Source organism: Rhincodon typus, chromosome 15 (assembly GCF_021869965.1).
Source record: "Rhincodon typus isolate 14 chromosome 15, sRhiTyp1.1, whole genome shotgun sequence".
In the NCBI taxonomy this organism is placed as follows: Eukaryota; Metazoa; Chordata; class Chondrichthyes; order Orectolobiformes; family Rhincodontidae; genus Rhincodon; species Rhincodon typus.
The window spans coordinates 29,837,273-29,862,766 of NC_063346.1; the positions used below are offsets into that span (position 1 = coordinate 29,837,273).

The following is a 25,494-nucleotide window of genomic DNA, read 5'->3' on the forward strand; positions in this document are numbered from 1 at the left end:
AAATAACTGTTAATGACAGTTTAACCAACAGCAAATAGGAAATATGAAACACTAATTTATAGTTATAACTTAAACACTACTTCTTAAATTCCCCCTCTCACATACAGTCAGATACGTAAGGACAAACAAGACACGGATGTTTAGGATAGAAAAGAATGGGAGAAAAAAATCTGGGAAGTACAATGTGTGTTTTTTCAATGCAAATTGGCTTTAATGTGTTGAAAAGTTTAGACCGCTATTCGTAGAACATGAACTTTCCTTACCTGTATTGGTTATAATGCAATTCTGGCCCCATTAGTTTAAATGGCACGGCTATTGCACAATTTTCTTACAATGCGACATCACCTGAGAACGGAACTATCACGTTATATCAGAACTGACTGTAGTTCGAACTATAGGAGTAGAGTTGTTTCTTTTTGGTTTCTTCCAATTCCTTTCAGTTCTTTGTTGTTCGTCCACTGATGCCCTCTTTCATTCACTGGTTAAACATTCCTCCTTTCATTATCTTTGAACGTGTTTTATTCCTCTTTCAGCAAGAAATTTGCAGAGAACAGTGCGTAGAAGACAACTAGTTATTACTGGAAACTTCTGGCACATTCATACAGGAAACAGGACTTTGATGCTTCCTCTTTTTAGGCTGGGCAGTTCACTGTTGCACTGGTCAGGAGCCAATTCAAATGTTGTCAAGCAGCTGTACCTTTTTTGCTCTCACTTTTCCAGGAAAAACCTAACATTGGATATAACTCAGAATATGCTTTAATATCATTTATAAAGTTGCAGCCATCTCTTTGCATAGTCTTCTTGCTTTAAAGCAACATCTTCCTTTTTTAGACCACAGTCCAAAAACACAGGAAATAAAAAACTGTGGTCTCTACAATTCTCCAAGTCAACTGTCTACCACTTGGTTACAAATTTGATGTATAAAAACAAAAATTTATTATTTTAGTGATTTTAGATTAATTATGTGGTATAGTCAAGAACATTGATGATCTAAAATAACTTTTTGCAGCACACACAAATTCCTGCTCCACTTCCCGTTTCTAAGTCTATCTCTTCCGCACTCATTGCCCAGCTACCCCACTGTTTAATGAGAGAGAAATGGAAATAACAAAAAAGGGAGAATGAACAAAGTTTGCCTAATGATAACTGATGTGATTTCATGCTTGATTAGTTTACTCGCCAGAATTGTATTCGGTTGATTAAGTAATTGTTAATTTTTTTCTGGTTGTAATAATTCTTCAGTACGTTAAGCATGAATTTTACACAGTTGATGGCAACCATCAAATAGGATGGCGTGCAGGAAAATCTAGTTTGAAAACAGACCTTTTTGCCTGACAACTTGAATGACCCCAACCTGTTTACTTGAAACTGCTATCAGCTTTGCAAGGCATGGTCTGCTACAAATGTGGTGCAAACCAAATTCAAAGTCCTGCAAGATCGGTTTTACACTATAAAAGCGCTAGATTGCATAACATAAAAAGCAATCCATGTATATAACATGGTGGCAGTCCAATATACCATGGTTCAACATATCACAAATTTACTGTAATATGCGGGTGCCATGGCTCCTGACTCTCTCCTCAGTCTGACGCGACTGCTCCACCAGCTGTGGCCCGATCTGATTCCCCATTAGCATCAGCCATGAATACTACACCTCTGCCCCGAGTCCTCCCTTAGCTTTGTTCCTTCAAGTTATTTTTACTCCTCCTTAGGATTATTTTCATAATTGAAGTGTCTTACCCTGGAACCCTTTTCATAAAACTCATTTGCACTTTCTCCAATGCATTCACATCCTTTGCGGCATGTGGCATCTAATACCGTACACAATACTCTAACTGAAGTCTAACTAGTGTCCAACACAAGTTCAATTTCCCTGTTCTTGTACTCTACTGTATCGAATGCCTTTAGAACGCCACATACACTATAACAAAATCCTTACCTTCATCAAACTTCTGTTCACTCTTTAAAAACCCCAGCAAGTTAGGCACAATTTTCCCTCAACAAATCCATGCTGACTCCTCCAAATTAAACCACATTTTCCATGTGACTTATTAATTCTACTGAGTAATTGTTGCTACTCGTTTCCCTCCACCAAAGATGAATCAGCAACCGCAGATCAATCTTTACAACCTTTTCTGAACAAGAGCGCAATGTCTTCAATTCTCAGTCCTCTGGCACCACTCCCAAAACCCATAGAAGATTGAAACATCGTAGCCAGTACTTCGGCTCGTTTCACTCTCCTTGAACATCCTTGGATACATTTCATCCAGTAACAATATACTGGGTGTTACCATCGAGCACAAAATTAACTGGATGTGCCATATAAATGCTCTGGTTACAAATGTACAGATCAGAGGCTGGGAATTCTATGGCAAAGCCAATCCACAAGGCACAAATCAGGAATGTGACTGAATACCCTGCATTTTTCTACATGCGTGTTGTTCAAACTACATGTAAGACGACAGTAAAGGCTTGATCTACAACTCTATTCACTGACCAGCATATTGTGGCAGCAGCGATCTCCATTGACAAGGTGCACTGCAATAAATCAGCAAGGCTCCTTCAACAGTACCCTTCAAACACACCTTTGCCAGCACTCAGAAGGATGAAGGAAGCAGACTTTCGGGCTTACCACCAGCCAAAAGTACTTCTCTAGGTCCTGTCTTGGAACTACATCAACATTTTTGTCCACCTCCTGGAAGTCCTTGCTTAATGGATTTACCTACAGCAGTTCAAAATCAACTTTTCGTGGGCTATAAATGCAACCATAACCACACTCCAAAAATGAATAGGAAAAAAATGCAAGAAAGCTCTAAGTCTTTAAATGCATTGTGTTCATCAGTTTATAAAAAAAACATTTTTAGACACAGTTTACATTAAAAACTACATTAATGAAATTGCAGTTCCTGGTAGCAACTTTGTTCCTGCTTGACATTTAATTTGCTGAATAAATGTCTCATCGTCCACATGACTGTACATGTGCTATTCTCTGGTGGTCCCACTTTGAAGTGTCTACACATAAACTGCCCTGCATGAAGAAAAACAGCAGTGAGACAGCACACGAATATCAAATGGAGCTAAGGTGCAGCTCTTAAAGATCTGTCACCAGGTGAGGAATTTCCTTCTGGCCCCTCCATCATTGGTAACTTTGCAGTACTGCAGAGCGTGCGTAGTCTGTTAAGCTGCTTTAAAATACTCCAATAACCCCTAATAAAGAGTTGTACCTGATAGAACCAGCGTTCAGTGTAGCCATTCTTAGCAGATCACTGTGCTATGAGGGTCAGAGGACATCTGAGCTGCCCCCTGTATACCTCCCAGGTTTGAATATAAGGCACTTCCTTGTAAAGCTGATACACAAGTTTATCGATGTATGACGTTGGAGACCACCTCTAGCTGAGGAGTCAATTGATTGCGATTGATGAACAATGTTTGGCGATTGCAATATCTTTCATCTTCAAGATATCAGAAGAGGTTGTTCATCTCTCACATGGGTATGACTTCACCAGGTCTAACACCGAAATTACATTACAGCAGATATTTTAACTTCAAGTCAATATATATATGAACAGAAGTGATATATCATTCACAATGACATAGTACTCATGCTACCTGTATGAACTCAAAGTTTTCTTCTTCCCTTCTTCCTCTGCCTCCCTGTCTGCAGGGCAGACTTCCACAGCTGGATGGCAGGGGCCCTGCTCTGTGGGTGGTCCTATTGGAGGTCACCCCATGGTCTTCTACTCACATGCAGGTTCTCTCCATTCAGCCTGAGTTACAGCAAGCACTGCCTACAAGGCACAAGTCAGGAGTGTGATGGAGGGATGAGTGTGGCTCCAACAACACTCAAGAAACTTGACACCAAGCAGGACAAAGGAGCTGACTTGATTGGCACCACATCCAGAAGCATTCACTCCCTCCAGCACAGACACACAGTAGCTGCAGTGTGTAGCATCTACAAAATGCACAGCAGAAACTGATCAAGGCTCCTCAGACAGCACCCTCCAAACTCATGACACTACCATTGAGGGGGACAAGGGCAGCAGATACATTGGAACACCACCACCTGCAAGCTCCCCTTCAAGACATTCACCATCCTGACTTTGAAATATATTGATGCGCCTTCACTGTTGCTGGGTCAAAATCCTGGAACTCATTCAGTCACAGCATTGTGGATCTACCTATAGTAAATGGACTGCAGTTCACCACCAGCCTCTCAAGAACAGCTAGGAATAGATAATAAATTCTGGCCGATCTGGTGATGCCCACATTCCCAAAGGAATTTTTGAAAAACAAACAAATAAACTGACTTGGTAAAACAGAGAGATGTGAACCAATGGAAGTTGAGAGTGACGTTTGCCTCTCAACATCCACTCTTATTGTTCCACTCTGTCTTTGGCCTCTTAGGACATCATCTTTCTCCAGTATCATATAGTTCATTAAACCACCATTTCCCACTCTTTTCTTCCTTCCCTATCCTTCCTGATACTCCTAGCTACAAGGTAGTCAAGTTTCCAGCCTGACATTTCTTTGCACTAGGTCTGTGTTGTGGCCATTTAATAGTCCATATCATCATTTGTATCTGCACCTTACAAACCTCATTTAATCAATCTCTAGATTTATTTACAAATGCTCCAAACTCATTTTAGACAGTCTTGCATTTCATTGTCACCTTTGCTTTGTGAATTATCTTTTACTCCAGTACTATTTGCCTCCCCATGTACCGTGATTCTTCTCGCCAATATTAAAGTCAGTTTTCAAACCCCTGTCAAATCAATATAAACCTAGCCCATGCCTCTAATAAAGAGATAGAAGACTGTAGTCTCCAGTTTACACTTACCTTGTAGTCATATCCTTGCTGTTAACAACAGGCAGCAGAGCAGAACACAGAGTTCTTTCACACATTTTGGGTATTGACGCTTACAAAGTACACACAAGTAAAACAAAATAAATTTTGTTTCAAGAGGTCCAATGAAAAGAATGACTTTTAAAAGGAAACTCATGACTAGATGTCAACATGTTCCTGGGCATCATAATTAGCAATGTTTGATATATAACCACAGGTTCTATATCATAGTATATTATATCAAACAGAATACCCTACAAGCATTTCCTTTATCGATCAACTTTTCACTCTCCCTTTAACAAAGTTTCATATTTATATTCCTCAAATGAAAACAGAAGGTGAAAGACATAAATAGAAGTATTTTTTAAATGGAAATTCAACTAAGTTCAAAAGCAGCACTGAATTGGCAACACTGATTCAGAAAAAAACACATTTTGAAACAACTTAAACAGTACTTTTGTTGAGACAGTACTATCCTATTTGAAGCAAGGCAGCTGTTATTACTAAGAACTAAATGTTAAATGGTACTCAGCTATAGATTTTGCTCCAAGGTCTGCAACTTGTTTCACAATTACCTTGAATTTCAGCAAAGTGCTCCATTCACTTTTCTCTTCTTTGAACAGTATTATAACAGGTTCTTCATTTTTAATGACACACGAGCTCTTTTCCTCTAAAATCCTGCCATTAAGTTCCAAATCTGCCAAATATAATTTGGTACCAACAGAGGCACTGCAATTGAAAGCAAAGCATCAGATAAAAATCAAAGATAATGATTCTCTTTCTAAGCAATTCACACATTCATTGACTTTTACCTGAATACGACTCTGCAATGATCAAATTTACATGAATGTTCTGTAAAATTCCGCAACTTGATATTTAGTATAAGGCGGTCTTCCTTCTGATGCCACTTGATTTCAGGGTGAAAGCTGCAGGATTATATGATCAATGATAATTTAAGATACAAAATCTACAGTTTTGTTTGAGTTATGAAACCATGCTGCACAACTAGTTTGGAAATTGTGAATACTTAATTATGAACATGATTAACCTTTTAGGATCCACCGCTAATTTATTCTGTCTGTCTTCAGGAAGATCCATAATGCCTGCAATTAAAAATTTGTATAGTCAAAATACAAAATAACAGTTTCTTCCTTTTCCCAATTACTGATCCAACAGATACAAGTGAAGCATCTTACTAAAATTATGTTCTTTTAGAAAGATGGAGAGAGTTGACATTTAAAGTGCTACATAGGTACAAATCAAGGAAACTGCTTTGTCCTGGATAGCATTGAGCTTCTTAGAGTTGTTGGAGCTGCACTAATCTCGGCAAGCATCACACTCCTGACTTGCTCTTGTAGATAGAGGAAAGGCTTTGGGGGCTTCAGGAAGTGAGTTAATCAGCGAACAGTTCCTGGCCTCTGACCTGCCCTTGTATTAACAGTATTCATGTGGCTGAACCAAGTAAGTTTCCGGTCAATGGTAATCCAAAGATGTTGTTATTATAATTTAACCCCTGGAATCCGACTCCTTTATCTATAATGAGACCTGGGGCCAGGTTGCCACAACAAATCTCAAACTGAGTACTGATGAGCATGGATGAATAAATGCTACTTGTTAGCACTGTTCACAACACCTTGCATCACTTAGCTAGTGATCAAGTAGTAGTAGACTGTCAGGACAGTAATTGGCCAGATTAGGCTCAACTGGAGAAACTTTCAATATTGTCAGTTACAGTCCTCAGTGCCACATCTGGGATGTTATCGTGGCCCACAGGTTTTATTGTATTCGGTGCCTTCAATCATTCTTGATATCACATGGAGAAAATCAAATTGGCCAACAACTACGCACTATTATGTTGGGGACCTTAGAAGAAAGGTAAAATGGATCATCTGCTTGGTGCTTCGGGCTGAATATGTTTGCAAAATGTGCAATTTGTCTTTTGTACAGATGAGCTGGGGGCACCTATCATTGAGGATATTCATTAAGTATCTGCCTCTGGTTAATTGTTTATTCACCATCGATGACAGAAGAGGTAGAACTGCGGAGCTTTGACCTGATTCGTTGATTGTGAGGTTACTTACTCTGTCTATTGCATGATCATTCCGCAGTATATTTGAAATTGCTTTAAAGTGAAACCAGTTACTGAAGTTTTTTTTTAAACAATATAAAACAGGCGCTTTTCACAACTTACAGGACCTGGAAAGCAGTTGTGTAATTAAAAATAATACACAATAAAAAATGTTATTGAGGTACAGCTTTTAAACTTATAGCAAAGACTGAACATGTCAAACTAGCATCATTAATGCTGTATCTGACCAAAAATTTCATTTTAAAAACACATCCATGAAAATCTTTCAGGTATGTAGAACAATTTAGTACTTCACAACAAAATGAAGTACTATAAACTATCTACCAAGGTAAAAACCATACCTGTATTTCTTTCACAAGAGGCTGCATCATTTTGTGGGCAGTGTAAATTTTGTAAACTGGCCAGTGAAGACTTCAAATTGTTTGCAACTTCATATAAAGCAGTCTTGCTGGATGTGTGTACTAACAGCCTAAAAATGGTCAAGAAACACTTGATTAAATTCCTATGCAGATCATACTACAATCAAAAGTTAGATCAAGAATGTACCTAAACATAGACGATGAAACTGCAAACATCTGTTTTGCATTTTTTCCTTATCTGCTGCTTATACAGTACCTCCACACAGAAATGTACATATATATTTTGCAGATACTGTAACATTACAAACCTGTCAATAGTTGAAACAAGTCCACTCAATAACATTAAATTCAGACTCTGCGGTCTTCCACTGAGATAACACAAAACCTTCAAAACGTTTTCCAAAACCTAACAAAACACAAATTTGATAAGTATTTGAGCTTTCATCAGCATGCTACCTTGATGTGTGATCTGAGTGTTAACCACTGTTATTCAGTTGAGAATCACATGGTGATCCATCGTAAAAGGAGTCTTTTGATTGAGACATTAAACTGAAGTGGAATACAAGATCACAAGACATAGAAGATCGAGAGAGTTTCCCAAATGTTTTGGTCAAAATGTGTCCCACAACCAACACTACTGAAACAGATCATTCGGTTGTACGTCATTGATAAGTAAGGAATCTTGCTATGCATAATTATTATCACATTCCCCTACATGGCAAGAGTCATTAAACTTCAAAAGCACTCCTGTTAGATGTTCAGTTTGAGAAATTCAGAAGGGCATCGTAACATTTCTAATAATTCATTGGATATGAAGCATTTCAGAATGTCCTAAGGACATGATCCCAACTACACTCCCCATTCTTCCTTTCAATCGCTTTCTATTCATGAATAAATTGCTCTGAATATTCATGTCCATTTAAATTTAAAACATTATTGTAGAAGTGTTCAAACATTTCTCAAACCAACACTGTAGTATTGGTGTTCACATTTTGTCCATCTCCAGAAAATGCTTTTTAGTTCACACATCATGAAATTGATACGTTTTGTTTTAAGAAAGTTGTTGCACCGTTAGAATGGCTTTATGAGTCTTATTACCAACAATATACAACTAAAATGTGGCGCAGTGGCAGTGTCCCTACCCGTGGGCCAGGAGGCCCGTGTTCAAGTCCCGCCTGCTCCAGAGATGTGTAATAACACCTCTGAACAGGTTGATTAGAAAATTAGATTACATTTAAAAAAGAAGTTTTGCTAGATTAGTTCTGATTATAAAAACATAGCTATTGGTCCCAAAGTAGAACTGCCAAAAGTGGGTGCTAAAGTCTAAAAAGCTGCCACAAGGGCTAGTCAATGAATAGATCCGACTATGTTATTAGTAGAGCTGGGAAGACCACTGGTAAATATAAAAGCTGGTTGAAGGTACAACAGGAGGGATAGGAGATTAGGAATATGAAGTACAAAAGCAAGAAAACACAAATGTAAGTTCAGATGGCAGGCAGATGGGGGTGTGGGTGGTGGTCTGTGAGCTGCGATGCCCCCAGAAAGAGGTCATGAACTGTTGAAAGGAACTCTTTTAATAGGACGGGTGATCACATTGTAGCAGTGCAGGAAAAGAAGACAAGATAGAGGGTGTAGTTCAACAAGATCAAGAAATAAATTACACACCAGGAAAACCACCACCAGCAGCAGAAGCCCATGTGATCAGGAGGTCTTACAGGTTACAAACAAATTACAAGAAAATTTAATGAAATACACCACAGGAAGAATGACAAAGCTGGAAAGAATCTGCAGTGTCCTCAGAGTTACCAGATAACAGTCAGCCAGCCTTATTCATACGTGAATATGCATAGAAAAGGTGCTTGCTTATGGAACATATAAGCTCAAGCCAGGCTACTGGCAGAAGTTTTGAAGATTTTCTTAGTTTTGTTAGCAATAAAATCTTGGGAACGTAGGCCAGTTGATATTAAAACATCTCAAAAGAGAATTCTTTCTTCATTCATCTAAAAGAGGTAGAAAATACAATGGGAACACCATGGATGTTAAATTAAAAAGTATATTTGGCCTAAATTATGTCTCTAGAGTTTGGTACTTCTCAGTAACTACATCCCATTTAAACTGGGTTGCCTCTGGTTAAAAGCAAACCTTGACAAGTTTTATTGGCACCAGCAGGGGGAAATTTACAAGCAATGATGCACACAGATGATTTTTTCTCTGGGGTAGTTGCGGGGTACTTAAAAGTATTGTCATTAATGGGCTTAAAATCGAAATTGGAAGTAGGTGGGAAGGCAAGTACTAAGACGGACACAAGGGATACAAAACAAGTCAGGTAAGTGGGCAAAATCCTGGCAGATAGAATATAAAACGATAAAAATGTGTGACATGCACTTGTACAGGAATCCATTATCAAAATGGAGAAAAACTGCAGAAAGTTATAGCACAGAGAGATTAGGGGTCATGCAACACAAAAACTTAACATCCAAGTTCAGCAGGTAATAAGGAAGGCAAAGGGAATGACATATGAAAATAGGAAGATCTTGCTAAAACTATACAAGCCATTAAAGCTATCTGCAGACTAGACCTGGAATACTGTGAATAACTTTAGTCCCTTTATCTAAGGAAAGATGTAATGTAATTGGAGACAGTGCAGAGAAGCTCAATAGGCTGATTCCAGGTGTGGAAGGATTTCCTTATGCAGAGAGGTACAGTAGGTCGGGCTTTGTACTCGTTGGGGTTTAGAAGAATGGGAGGCAACCTTACTGAAACATGACAATTTTAGGGACCTTGATGAGGTGGATGTGGAGATGTCGTTTCCCCTTGTGGAATTCAGTTCTTGCCCCTTGTCATTCCCTGTCAGTTGATTAATCTTACTTTAGATTGTTCATTCTCATCTTCCACCACTATCCTCACCTAATCATTGTCCCCTAAATGCCACCTCAACGTAACTTTGTAAAGGCCACTCAACTCACCAACAGTATCATTAGCGGAACACTGGTTCGCAACTATAATTCTCCAAACTTAGAGCTTCAAATCACCCCAAGATTAGGTTACTGCAGAGACAAGCAAGGATGTGATTCCTCACAAGGAGAGGAAAAAAAGACACATTAGGTCGATCATGAATCGCTTACAAGATTTTATTTGAGAAAAAGATTGTTAGCATGAAAGATGGGCTTTAGTATGTACACTGTCCTAAATATTGTGACTAAAGGAGAAAGAAATTGCACTGTTAACCTATCTAATAAGGAAAGTACTGCCTTCAGAGATTATACGACAGAGACAAACAAAAGAGGCTTTTATGAGAACAAATAAAGGCATGCAACTAAAATTTTTATTCAGAGCATTTTTGACTTTCCAAAGCATCTTTCTGATAGCAGAATGTTCTGCAACGCTATTAAGTAACTTTTACCTTGGGATTTCTCTTCAAGTAAATTGTCACACGCAACGTAACTAGATTTTTGAGAGTTGTGATTTGTTTGCACTAAATTATCAATTTTGATCACCATGTGAATGCCAGAAACTAACCAGATGGCGTGTGCCTGTACGAATGTTTTGTAAAACTCACACATAAACTGCCGGTAATTGGCATATTTTCATTGTTCCTGTAATTGTTTCACACAAAATTAATGTAATTATCATCTCTCATTTTACCTTATCCTTTGAGGATAGTTCAATCTTCATACAAAGGTGACATACAATCTCTTGCTGTTCAATTTCTTCACAAACTCTGGAAAATTTGCAGCATCATGTTAAAGACCACAGTAAATCCTCATTTAACATTGCTCCTAATGCAGATTTGTTTTAAAATTGTTTATTCTTTGGGCCTATTTTTATGATGTTGAATTGCAATTTTTGTTTTTACCTCATTTGTACGTTGCTGTCTAAATTCAGCATCCAAAAATCAACTTCGAGTAAAAGAACAAAAATCTGATTGACATGATTCTGTGGAAATTCAGGAAAACAACGCTAGAAACCAGTCTGAAGGTGACTAAAGTGCTTGCGCATCTATCCATGATACAGGATTTAATGCCTTCTTTGAAGTTGAAGAACGTTTTGGAAGAACATCATTGGGGCAACTAAATAACATGTGGGGATAAAATTATAAAAACATAACGCAGCGCTTAAAGATTGAAATATTACCAAAAGATTTCTTTGGAAAATGCATTTAGGAGCAAGCCTGGAAGTACTTTTCCCCACTTTGGGGAATATGATTTCTGAACCTTAGAGGAAAAGATGGCAGAGATAGTCTGTGAAGTTTAAGATAAGAGTCAGAGGACCAGACTTAGGGGCCTCGCTGCAGCTGCTCATCGTAGGCTAATCAAATTGCACAGCACAGAAGGAAGCCATTCAGCTGATTATGCCTGAGCCTGCTCTTTGGAATAGCTATCCAACTATATGTAATACTTTCCCCTCCCCACAACCTCGCACTGTCCTTCCTCCAACTTATACAGTATTTCTTTGATACTTAGTGGCTTATCTAATGTCATAAAATATTTCAGCTAAGAATGTACAATGTTGCACACGTATGGTACGGTATTTCAACTTATACATTTGCTTTTCCAGGTAAGAAATGTTCAAAGGAATCTTACTCTTGTTTTAACATAAGAACCTATGATTCACCAAAGGTTATCTTATTTAAAGTTGCTATTTTCAGGAATGCGACTGAGGACTTACTTTATTCTGAAAACTGTCATGTTGATTTTGACTTCCAAAACATCATGAAATTGTCTTAAGTGAGTAAAGTTGTTGAGAAGAGGGCAACCAAAAGATCATGGATTTCAAACTGAAGAAACAATAGCTATCATAGAGACCCCATATGTTTATGTTTATTTTTTATTATAATATGATAAATAAATACTAATCAAAGCACCATGCTCTCCCCTGACAGCTTTGTACTTGTCTTTGCTGCAAAAATTTAACCACTCTTTCTTTGAAAATATCTCATGACACCTGCCTCAATTATTCCCTTTTGCAAAGCAATCCATGCTCTGCATAAAAAAAAACTTCGTAGTCCCTCTTCTTGATAGGTATTTTATAACCAACTTGCTCAGAAATATAATTACACACCTCTGAAGTAGATGGGACTAAAGCCAGGCCTCCTGGCTCAAAGATAGGTAATTTACCACTGCAACAGAAGGGCCCTTTTCCTGCCCTTCTCCTCACGCTTTTCATGAGAATTGATTACCTTAATTAGCTGATAGAAATATACAACTTATGCTTGGTCAGCCTGGAGGGCCCAAAGGATAAGAATTTTAAAAAGTACTTTTTGGATTCTTCATGTGGGTAGTCAGTTAATATTGGGTTGACTCCAGGATACAGGTTTTTACTTTTCATTTCTAAAGGTTTGAAAAGTGAAACAAAAACAGAAGTTGCTGGAAAAGCTCAGCAGGTCTGGCAGCATCTGTGAAGAGAAATCAGAGTTAACATTTTGGGTCCAGTGACCCTTGAAAACAGGCAAACTCTGTAGATGGCTACTGCTAAAGCGACTGCCTGAATGAGTTGGTGAGCCACTTTCATGCCATCGTACCACTGTTTATGCTGACGTCACACGAGTTAAAGCTGTGTGCTATAATCCATCACGAGTACTTATTGCCCAGTTCCACACTGTGCTATATATTTTCAATGCCTTCAAGACTTCATCAAATCTTTTATGAAATGGGGAAATCACCTACTTCTTGGGAGTTCCATTAGGTAATGCATTCGAATGTCGTGCTTAGGCTATGGTAATAACCGAGCATATGTACCATCCAGACTAGAAATTATAAAACAACCTCAAATGGTACTGCAAGTTTGCTGACATCAACCAAGGACTGCGAATCCTGCCTGATAAACATTATTATTAAGGCTCACAGATCAACAGCATCACTCAAGATTTGGAGTTGGGACAGGGGGAGTTTGCTATAATCAATGCTCATAGAACTTCATCAATAGGTTTCACAGAAGGGAGGAAGTCAGGAATATAGATAGACAGGTGGCCATAAAAATAAAATTTAAACTTAAATACTGCAGAAAAATTGCAAGTTCTAACTTAGTAATCTAACCAAGCCAATGAAAATAAAGCACTTTTTTTTTTCTTTGTTTATAATCCATACTAATCTTTTATTTCTCATTAGCAGAAGACAGAAGAGGGAGAAAAGGGAACACAAACTGAGAAAGGGTGGAGAAAGGTAATGGAAACAGAGCTAAGGAAAAAGATAAGGGGAGGAAAGAATGAGGAAGATTAGTTGGGAGGGATTTAAGAAAGCTAAAGGCACATGTTTAAGCAAATTTAAAACGTACTCAAGGAAACATATTTTTGGACGACTTATATCTATCTACTCAATTTTAGAATTTCTTCACAGATTGGAAGAAAAACATAGTAAATCATTGATTACTTCCTTCTAATCCAAACTCCAGCTTCCTAAATGTTGAGGTTCAGTAAATTTTCTTACATTAATGTTATCATTCTATAAAGGAAGATACTATTGAACCATTCTTTTATACCTGCTGGAGCAAAGAAGTGAAGCTAAAGCTCCAATAGTAGTTTCCCACACATTAGTTTCAATTGGCATTTTCAATAAATGGCAAAGGTGCTTCAATGCATTGGCATCAATTATAGCGGTGTGCAGATCAGTGTTTTCACCTGGAATTCCAAGTGCAATACATATGCTTTCTTGTAGTTCTGCACTGGTCACACCTAAAACCAGAGAGATTTCAGACCAATGAGGAATGGCTTCAACAATCTGGAGAATTTAAATTATAACACTGTACAAGATTGTGAATTAGATGGCCAGAATTCTTTATCAGTAAAAACAGATACAGATTTGTTCTTACCCTGAAGCAGCTTCACAAGTACATAAATTCCTCTCTCTTGTTTGATTTCATCCAGATCTCTGCAATAAAATAACTGAAAAATTAATTCTAAAATATAATTAACTCAGAGCAATTTAAATAATTTGGAACATTAAAGATTTTTGTACATAATTAAACCGTGATTATCCAGGAGCAATTTCAATAATCTTATCAGGTAACACTGTTATATAGGATGGTGCAATACTGTATAAATGAAGTGAGAATGGGGTTGGTTTTAGATTGTTTCAACTAGTAGCTGAATATATTTGTAGAAGTTGCTGCTTATTGGATTTAATTTACTCTGTTATGCAGAATGAAGCCTCTCACATTGTTTTCTAACATTTTACTGACTTAAAACAGCTTTTATTTTACTGAAGTGTCCAGCAATCCACTTGAAATTTTCAGGGGTATAAATGGTCACATTGTAGAAACTGGAACTGCAAATCGTCACTAAAACCCAAAATGAGGACATCACGGAAAAATATTTCCGAAGTACATTAAAAAGATTGACAGAATTGGGGTAGACAATTTTAAGAACAAGATTAGAGTCATGGAAAACAGAAGCACTGGGAATGTTCAATGAAAAAGACAAGACAAACATATATCCAATAACAGAAGAGGAAGTAGGCCATTTGGTCCTTCGAGCCTGCTCTGCCATTTAATAAGATCATGGCTGATCCACTTGTGTTTCAAATTTCACATTCCCATATACCTCAATAACCCCTCAATTCCCATACCAAACAAGAGTTTATCCACCTCTATCTTAAAAAGATTCAAGACTCCACTTCCCGAGGTAGACTGTTCCAAAGCCACACAACATTCAGAAAAAGAAACACAGTTTCCTCATTTCCACCCTAAAAAGACAAATGTTAGTTTTAAAACCATTTAGCATTGAGCCTGTGGCCACAGAGACATTCAAGCTAGGGGGCTTTTGTGGTGCAATGGTAATTTCCCTATCTCTGAACAGGAGGCCCAGATTTTAGTCCTACCTCCTTCACAGGAGTCTTATAACACATCTGAACAGTCTGTTTAAAAATACTTAAAACAGTGTCCCCTAGATTTGGAACTGAACCAGAGGAAACATCTTTTCCTTGTCCACCAGGTCAAGGCCATTCATCTTATACACTTCAATCAAATCACTTGTTAGTCTTCTAAACTCCAGTGGAAACACACTCCAATCTATCTTCATTAGAGGGCCTGCTTATTCCAGGTATCAATTTAGTACATCTACTCTTAAATGCCTCCTATGCATTTACATCCTCCCTTAAATAAGATGACCTAAACTGTACACTATTTGAGATGTGGTCTCACCAATGCCCTGCAGAACTGAAATATAACGCCTCTACTTTTATGTTTAATTCTTCTGTAATAAAGGATAGCAGCACAGTAGCCTTTTTGAATATGTGTTGTACCTATATACTACATTTTTCTGATTCCTGCACCAAAACACCCAAATCCCCCTACATGTGGAATTCTGCAGTTGTTTTTCATTTATATAATACTCTATTGTTTATATTCTTCCTGCCAAAGGGAATAACTTCACGTTTTCCCACATTAAACACTTTATGTCTGCTAGATAGTTGCCCACTTACTCATCCTATCTATATTCATTTGCAACTTCCTTATGTGCACTTCACCACATACTTTCCAAAACTCTCATTACTTACTCTTTTCCTTTTTCAAGTACCTGTAGAAATTATTGCTGCTTTCACATTTCTAGACATCTCCCCTCATGCTTTAATTTCTTCCTCCTGATTAACTTTACAGTCATTCTTTGCCATTCTTTATATTCTGATCAATCATCTTAGCCTGTCACTCATCACTGAATAGTCTAGCTCTTTTTCCTGACATTTACTGCCTTTATTAATTTCTTCAGTTAGTTTCAGATGGTGGGTCCTCCATGAAGAATTTTTCTTTACAGTAAGAATACATGCATTTTGAGTTTTCTGAAATATCCCTTAAATGTCTATCACTGTCTGTATCGATCTATCCCCTAGCCTAATATACCAGTTCACTTTAGTTAGCTCACAGGTTTCACTTATTTCGTTTTAAAACACCAGTCTTAGACCCACTCTTCTTCCTTTCAAGCTGGATGCATAATTCAATCACTGTGTTCTCTGATACCTAGGGGTGCCTTAACTCTAAGGCTGTTAATGAATCCTGTCGCATTACTCAATGTCAAGTCTAATACTTTGGTTGGTTTCAAAACTTGTCATTCTAAGAAACTCTCTCAAAAGCATTCTATGAATGCCTTATCCAGGCTACTACTGACAATCTGATTTTTTTCAATTAATATGCAGATTAAAGATTAAATATCCACTATTTTTTCTTGAATATTTTGACTCACACTGTGGTTCCTTTTAGGGGGTTTGTTGATCACTCCCACCAATGATTTCTTTCTCCTGCTGTTTCTCAACACCACCCTAAACAATTCTACATCCTGATCTCCTGAAGCAAGGTCATCTCTAACTATTGCACTAAATGTCATCCTGGATTATGACTCCACCTTTACCTAACTTACTATTTTTCTTGAATGTCACATACCCCTCAATATAATGATCCAATCCTAGTTATCCTGAAACTGTATCAATGTGCGTTCATATTATACTTGACATTGAGTTATGTGACAGGATTCATCAACAACCTTAGAGTTAAGGCATCCCTACGTAGCAGAGAGCACAGTGATTGAATTATGCAACTGGTTTGAAAGGAAGAAGAGTGGGTGTAAGACTGGTGTTTTAAAACTTAATAAGTGAAACCTGTGAACTAGCTAAAGTGAACTGACATACTAGGCTAGAGATAGATCAATACACAGACACAATGGCAGACATTTAAGGGACATTTCAGAAAATTTACCAGGTTATATGCACATTTAGATACAGATCCTTTAGTTTTGTCTTTTTGTTATCCTTGCAATATCTAGTCTTGATAGTTGGTCAATTCCTGTATTTATTTCTCTATTCCTTGCTGCCATTCTCTGGCTCTGATTTCCCACATTACTTTTTTTTTTACTTTGACTCTACTCTTTGATATGCATTACACATTTTAACCCCTGCCTCCATTATTTGGTTTAAAATCCTGTTTATTTCCCTAATTATGTTGTTCACAAGGACAGTGGTCCTAGCATGTACTAGGTGTATACTTCCTATTGGTAAGACTCCCTCTTTACCTGGAAGTTAGTTACAGAGCAGACCTGAAATAGGTCCGTGGGCACATTATTCACCATGGTGTGTGATTAGAATCAGTACAAAGGCAAAGAAAAGGCAACTGAACTCATTGCATGTTTGATAGCATTGCAATGGCTTTGAAATAACTACTATTTTATAGTGAATGGACATCATCCTGTAATTGCATGTTCTAGTCACCAAGAACAGAATTTTCACATTGATTTGAGGGTGGAAACAAAGACTGGCAGGAGTACAGTGCTACAGTTTTTAGTAGCAGCCTCTCAGCAGCAGAAGTGGGAAGGACCAGTACTCCAGAATGCCAAGTCACAATCACCACCCCTCTGGCTGCAGTTCATCTCAAAGTATTTATTCTTCACAGTGTTAAATCAGCAGCTGAAACTACTTTTTAGTTCAAATATTTTAAATGTGTTGAGAGGGCATCTCAAGATTAAGGTATCCTTTACCTTCATCACCAGCAACAAAGCATTTGTTCTCCCTGTTCTGCAGGACCTCCTATTCAACCACCAACTTGGAGTCTGCCTGCCATCCTTAACTGAATATGAGCACACCTGCTATCCATTAATTGTATAATCAAGGCAAGATCATTGTTATCTGGCTGCTCCCAATAGTTCAGGGTTAGGGCACAAATTTAATTTGAAAAAATAAACACATTTTGAAACAAAGTTAAATGTGTTCATATTCTCTGCTAATGGAGATTGTCTAGTATTTAAAATGGTCTTACCTTCCTTGCATCCTGGCCACATGAGTCATGGCAATTATTACATCAGTTTGTTCTTTTGGAACAGACAGGAATCTGAGCAACCTGCATAAGAAGTGTAAACCTGATTCTGATGCACTTTCTGCAGGATACTGCAGCACAATGTCTTTGAGTTCCTCCACTATAGTAGTTCTTAATGATGATGCTTTAAGATAAAAAAAAAGTGACAAATATGTTTAGACTGGATTATTTTGCAAGAATCTAATGGGGCAAGGCCATGCATTTACATTGTTTCACAAAACAAGTCATTTAAAATTACCAATAACATTTTATTGTATAATCCCAAGAAAAGTTAAACATTTTAATTACCAGGGATTCCCACCAGTCATGCTCCTCTGCTCAAAATAAAATTCAGTCATCTAACAGAATTTACTAAAAGCTAGTCCACCAGGAGAAAACACAATCTAAAAAGCTAATCGCCTTTTTCTCAGGGGCCAAAAATACAAAGAAGTGGAAGGGTTGGTACAGTTAAATAAAACTCTGGTTAGGCTTTTGGAGCACAGTGTTCAGTTCTAAGTACTTTCCATAAGGAAGGATATATTAGCTTGAGGAGGAGTGCATCACAAATTCCCAGAATGATGCTGGGACTAAAAAGTCTAATCTGTAACATAGTCTCATAAGTGAAGCAATGATCTTGCTGAATGCTTAAGTTGATTAAAAAAACTCTTGGGGTAATCCAAAATGTCAGGGAATAATTGATAATCAGAGTTAAATTGTGGGCATGAAGCCCTACTTTAAATGAAGATGGTGGGAAACTGGAACTTTCACCCCCATGCCCAAAAAGTGCTGTTTAGGCTTGGTGTATTAACAAACTTCAAAGCTCAAATTGATTTATTGTTGATGGCAAAGTAGTTAGGGGTGATAGAACCAGGTGAGAATATAGGGTTAACGTTTAGATCAGTTATAATCCACTGAATAGCAGCAAAGGCCTAGGAGGCTGAATATCATTCCTGTTTCTGATTTATAAACCAAATCGCTGAGCAATACCACATGAGATGGTGGGCAAATAGCCTCTAAAACACAAGATTGGGCTGATTTAGTAACTGTAAAAATACTTCTTTGTACAAAGTTTATTCAGAATTCAAGATTCCTGCTTTTTCATATTTCCTTTGATATGGTAAAATGTACTTAAGGGCTTCATAGACTTATCAGACAAAATTCAACACCAAGCCACACAAAGATATTAGCACAGGTGACCAAAGTTTTGGTTAAAAAGCATCTTAAAGAGAGGTTTAGGGTGAGCTAATTTTGATCTGTAAGCTGAGGCAATGGGTGAACAGGACATGAGCAGCTCAGATGTGGAAACTTGAGCTCTTCCAGAGGGTGGAAGGAAGACCAGCCAGGAGAGAATCAGAATAGTCACATTCCCAAGAAACAGAGAAGGGCTTCAGGTCCAGATGAGTTGAGGCAGGGGCAGCATTGATTTTCTCACTAAATGCCTGCTTAACATCCTCTTAAAATTACAACTTCAGCTTGATATTACCATTTGCAATGTTGATGCAATAGTACAGAGCTTCTCAAAGTAACGATTGGAACTCCAAGTGTGGACTACAGCTGAAATCTTGGGGTTTTAAGCTGCAAAGCAGCTTTGTCACCCTACGGATCCAACTGAGATATAGCAGCTGTGAATCTGCCCCAGCAGACACCTACTCTCTGGCCCTCAACCCATTTTCAGTTCTCACTGAATGTTTGAGCCAACATCAATCTTTGACACTGGATTATAGTGGGAAACAGTTTGGGATGCACTACAATATTTTATAATAAATCACGTATTAAATGATTTTCTTTTACAAAAAAGTTTCATTTGGCCAACATTTTGAAATTTTCAACTTAAAAACCAGACCAGTTTACTAATTTCATAGCTATACGTAGGCATTACTTACAATTTTGATCTCCTAAAAGTGCACAAACCGAAGAACAGAGGTAGAAAATGTAGCTGGTTTCTTTATTTTCCACAGCTTCTTCTGAAAACAATTGATTTAAAATTGCAGGTGGCCCAATGCCTAGTTGTTTAGATACCATACATTCTGAAAGTTTTATAGAGCCAGCATTAGAAGGATCCTGCACGACAACATGATAGCATATGGCATCAGCTACAAAGGAAAACAAAGTTTTCAAAATACAAGGGGAATAGTTCAACAATATATTAATATAGTATTTCTCTGCAGACAATATTACATTTAAAAATAAATTGACTAACCATTGCTAGGCCATTTGAGAGAGAGTGTTTAAGAGTCTAGTAGATCTAGTGTGTTACGTAGGCCAGACCAGGTAAGAACAGCAGATTTCTTGCCAATAAACATCATTGTTATAAAAATCCATTTGGTTCAATCAACAATAGCTATCATGGCCACCATTACTGAGACTAGCTTTATATTCCAGGTTTATTAAATTAATTCAAATTTCAGCACCAAAATTCAGCAACAATTATGCAACCGCCTCCACCAAAGACCGGAGAATGTTGCAACACAGCAACCTGGGTGTGCTTGACATATAGTACAAGAAGTTAGCGTACACATACACATCAAGGAATCGGCAAGACAAATGGGAATGTTAACATATATGGCAAGGAGAATGGCACATAAAAGCAGGGAAGCCTTAATAAAGCTGTACAGAACATTAGTAAAATCACAATTGGAGTATCATTTACAGTTTTGTCTCCTCACTTAAATAAGGATACAACTGCAATGGAAGTTGTTCAGGGAAGATTCACTAGGCTGATTTCCATCAAGGAAAGATTGTGTAGGAGAAAAGGTTGAGTGGACTGGAACTGTACTAACTGGAGTTTCGAAGAATAAAGATGATTATATTGAAACATAAACATTCTAAAGGTCATGGTAGGACAAATGTTGGGAGGATGTTTCTTCTCATACAGGAATCTAGGACTGGGCAGTTTAAAAATCAGAGTCGCTCATTTCAGATGAGTTTGAGGAATTTCTTTTCGCACAGAGTGTCACAGGAATTCTCTTTCACTGAGAACAGTAGATGCTATGTCACTGAACATACATAACACTGAATTAGACAAAAGTTTGACCACAAGAGTTGAGGTTAATGGGGCAGCAAAGTAGAATATTCCTCAAATCGGATCAGCCATGATCTTACTGAATGATGCAGCAGTTTCGATGGATTAAGTGGCCCATGCCTGCTCCTATTTCCTATGGTCTAAAGCTAATGTTTTTCTCTTGGGAGTACAGGAGATATGATAAAAGTGCATAAGATTGATGACAGGTTTAGATAAAGTAAACAAGGACGAATTTCCTCCTAGCTAATGGTATTGCTAGGGAACACAAATTTCAGATTTGGGGCAAGAGGTACAGAAGGGTAAGGGGAGTTGAAGAACTTATTTTCGGGCAGTGAGTGGTAATGATTGAGAATTCACTTCCAATGAGAGTGGTGGAAGTGGATTGGTTTTGACTGATAACTCACTTCCAACAGTGGTGGATGCAGAGATAATAAATTCAAAAGAAAATGGGACAGAGGCACACTTAGAGGAAATGAACATAAAAAGCTAAGGGGATAAAGCAATGGAATGGGACAGGGTGGAATACTCTGTAAAGAGCCGGCATAGGTTTGGTGTGCTGAATAGACTAGTTCTGTGTCTTTATAACTTTTACGAATGATTGGGAAGTTGTGCACAATATATACCCAAATTTTGCCATGCTCCCACTGAACAAGGTTTTTCATCTCAAGCAACAAATTTGAAAATATGAACACTTCTACCTTCTCTCTATCCTGATTTTGGGAAAATCTAGAGTCAGAGAGATGTACAGTACAGTACCAGACCCTTCGGTCCAACTTGTCCATGCTGACCAGATGTCCTAAAATAATCTAGTCCCATTTGCCAGTATTTGGCACATGTCATCATGAACTTCCCAGCTAACATCATGAAAGTACTTTCACGACATGTACTGCAGAAGCTTAAGAATGTGCACATTAACATGTTATCAAGAGCAAGATACCAACACTGCCAGCATTCAGAGCAGGAATATTTCCGAATATATTTATTCGCATGCAAGGCTGTATAAAAAATTATTTTTGTATGCTCCAGAGACCAACTCAGAAGTGATTACTTTCTTCATCTTTTCATGGAATGAAGGTGTTGTTAGCAAGGCCAGTATTTATTGCACATCGTTAATCCTGATCCTAATCCTTAAACTGAATGGCTTTCTAGCCCATTTCAGATGGCAGCTGAGAGACAACTTTATTGTGGGTAAGAACAGCAAACTTCCTTCCTTAAAAGGATATTAGTGAATCAGATGATATTTTGCGACAATCAATGGTTGTTCATGGTCACCAACTGCCGTGGTGTAATTTGAACCCATGTTGTCAAAAAATCAGCTGAGCCCTTTGGGATGATAAGTCCACTGCACCACTGTTATCCTCCAACCCAGATTTATAGCAACAGTACCACAATTCTCAAATACTCAGCAGTTCTTCATCTTTCAAAACTTTCAGACATGTAAAAGGTTTAAAAGTTGCAGTTTGTAATTCTATAATGGTTATTCGGAGGTTTAGTGTTAATGGCCAGTTGAAATTTAACTGGAGCTGTGGACCAAAAAGCATATCTATATATCAGTTTGATGTGGACTTCCTAATGTAAACTTCAATGTTTTATTATTTAAAAATGTATTTATAAACTCATAATTTAATTCTGGGAACAGCATTTGCTGAAATAAAAGCTTTGTATATTTTCAGATATCATCAATATCAACTCACTTAGATCATTTCTACTTTGTTCAATTACTTTAACTTGGAGTTCCTTATCCTGGAAAGTAGACCAGGACCACTCTTTAATCTCTGGATTGCAGAGTTTTTCCACAGGCTCCACACCAAGAAGCGAACAGCAGATGGCCTGCAATACCAAGACAATCAAGAATAGCTATATTAATCCACAGTCATATTTAAAACTGGATGGCCATGGTTAAGCAATGCAATAGCTTCAAGATTAGCACTTCAAGCAGGTTAAAAAAAGTTTTTAAAAAGTTAAAACAATTTGGTGCATGTAAAATTTGCCAATGCAGTAATGCATTTCTATTGAAAATTTGTACAAAAGTGCTTCACAGGAGTACGTAGTAAATAAAATTTACCATTTTGTATTTTGAAGAGCATCTTAAAAGTACAAGAGACATTTTAAAGAGGTCATTCCAGACCTTAGGGTTAAGGTAGCTGGACACAGAGCCATCAATGGTGGTACAAAAATTTTCAACGTTGTGGAAAAGATTCAAAATTGAAGAAATAGAGGTCTTGGAAGGCTGTAGGGAAGACAACACCATAAGATGTAGGAGCAGAATTAGGCCATTCAGCCCATCGAGTCTGCTCCACCATTTGATCATGGTTGATTTATTTCTCAACCCCATTCTCCTGCCTTCTCCCTATAACCCTTGATCCTCTTACTAATCAAGGACCTATCTATCTCTGTCTTAAACACACTCAGTGACTTGGCCGCCACAGCCTTCTACGGCAATGAGTTTCACAGATTCACAACCCTCTTGCTGAAGAAATTCCTCTTCATCTCAATTCTGAAGGGTCAGCCCTTCACTCTGAGGCCGTGCCCTCAGGTCCTAGTCTCTCCTACTAGTGGAAACCTCTTCTCCACTGTCCACTCTATCCAGACCTCTCAGTATTTTGTAAATTTCAACGAGACCCCTATCTCATCCTCCTAAACTCCATTGAGGACAGACTCAGAGTCCACTTCTCACATGACAAGCCTAGGATCATTCTTGTAAACCTCTTCTGGACATTCTCTCCTCTCCCCACCCCGGCCACCAGTCAGCACATTCTTCCTTAGATATAGGGCCTGAAACTGTTTACAATATTCCAAATGTGGTCTGACCAGAGCCTTATACAGCCTCAGCACTACATCATAAAAACCAGAAGAACTGCGGATGCTGTAAATCAGGAACAAAAACAAAGTTGCTGGAAAAGCTCAGCAGGTCTGGCAGCACCTGTGAAGGAGAAAACAGAGTTAACATTTCAGGTCCAGTGACCCTCTGTGTTCTGAGGAAGGGTAACCGGACCCGAAACGTTAACTCGGTTTTCTCCTTCACAGATGCTGCCAGACCTGCTGAGCTTTTCCAGCAACTTGTTTTTGTTCCTCAGCAGTACATCCCTGCTCTTGTATTCTAACTCTCAAAATTAATGCTAACATTGCATTTGTCTTCCTAACTGCCAACTGAACCTGCATATTAACCTTTGGAAAATCCTGAACTAGGACTGCCAAGTCCCTTGAACTTCAGATTTCCAAAGTCTTATCCAGTTTAGAAAATAGACTATGCACCTGCTCTTCCTACCATAGTACATAACTTCACACTTTCCCAAATTGTATTCCAACTATCACTTCTTTGCCCACTCTCCTGGCCTCTCCAAGTCCTTCTTGCTTCCTCAACACTATCAGTTCCTTCATCCAGATCGTTAATGCATAATGTGAATAGTTATGGTCCCAACACGGATCCTTGCAGAATTCCACTAGTCACTTGCAACCATGCTGTAAAAGACCCCCTTACACCCACTCCATGCATTCTGCTAGTCAGCCAATCTTCTGTCCATGCCACTGCCTTACCCATGAAACTATAAGCTCTTATTTTATTTAGCAGCCTCCTGCACGACAACTCGTCAAAGGCCTTCTGGAAATCCAAACAGATCGTGTCAGCTGGCTCTCCTTTGTCTAACTTGCTTGGTACCACTTCAAAGAATTCTAACTCATTTGTCAGGCATGACCTCCACTGACTCAGCCCTATTTTACTATTCACTTCCAAATACTCCGCAATCTCATCCTTTATAATGGACCCTAAAATCCTACCAACAATCTAGGTCAGATTAACCAGCCTATCGTTTCCTGCTTTCTGCCACTGTTCCTTCTGAAAAAGGGGTTTTAGATTAGCCATTTTCCACACTTCTGGGACCCTCCCTGACTCCAGTGATTCCTGAACAATCACTCACCAAAGCCTCCACAATTGGCTCAGCTATCTCCTGCAGAACTCTGGGGTGCAGTCCACCTGGTCCGGGCAATTTTTCCACCTTCAGACCTTTCAGCTTCCCTAGCACCTTCTCCTTAGTAACGGCCACTACACTCACATTGGTCCCTGACTCTCTTCGAGTTCTGGTATGCTCCTGGCATCTTCATTGTGAAAACTGATGTGAATTATCCATTCAGTTCCTCCATCATTTCTTTGTTCTCCATTAGTAATTCTCCAGCTTCATTTTCCAGTGGTCTAATGTCCTCTCTCTTTTATATATTTAGAAAAAAACTCTTGCAATCTTCTTTAACATTACTAGCTAGCTTACTCTCATTTTATTTTCTCCCCACTTATTGCTTTTTTTTAAGCTATCCTCTGCTGGAGACTTCTAAAGACTTCCCACTAATCTACACCACATTGTATGTTTTCTCTTTTGCTGTGCCAAGGTCAACAAGGAAGGTTACAGAAATAAAGCAG

The 25,494-nt window shown here is 38.2% G+C and overlaps 1 protein-coding gene across 7 annotated transcripts in view; it reads right to left on the reverse strand.

Moving 5' to 3' along the window:
* The window catches only part of tdrd12 (tudor domain containing 12), a 124,002-nt gene that overhangs the window by 15,138 nt on the left and 83,370 nt on the right, over window positions 1–25,494 (reverse strand). For 5 of the 7 annotated variants that reach the window (XM_048605530.1, XM_048605531.1, XM_048605534.1 and 2 more), the window contains 11 exons: window positions 22,778–22,913; window positions 19,945–20,154; window positions 18,026–18,206; window positions 14,099–14,157; window positions 13,769–13,961; window positions 10,937–11,012; window positions 7,600–7,697; window positions 7,274–7,401; window positions 5,892–5,946; window positions 5,656–5,769; window positions 5,419–5,572 (listed from right to left, as the gene is read on the reverse strand). In XM_048605530.1, the coding sequence (XP_048461487.1) occupies window positions 5,419–5,572; window positions 5,656–5,769; window positions 5,892–5,946; window positions 7,274–7,401; window positions 7,600–7,697; window positions 10,937–11,012; window positions 13,769–13,961; window positions 14,099–14,157; window positions 18,026–18,206; window positions 19,945–20,154; window positions 22,778–22,913 (1,404 nt within the window). Of the gene's footprint in view, window positions 1–5,418; window positions 5,573–5,655; window positions 5,770–5,891; window positions 5,947–7,273; window positions 7,402–7,599; window positions 7,698–10,936; window positions 11,013–13,768; window positions 13,962–14,098; window positions 14,158–18,025; window positions 18,207–19,944; window positions 20,155–22,777; window positions 22,914–25,494 lie in introns of those variants that run through there. The other 2 variants (XM_048605535.1, XM_048605536.1) reach the window with 2 other exon arrangements.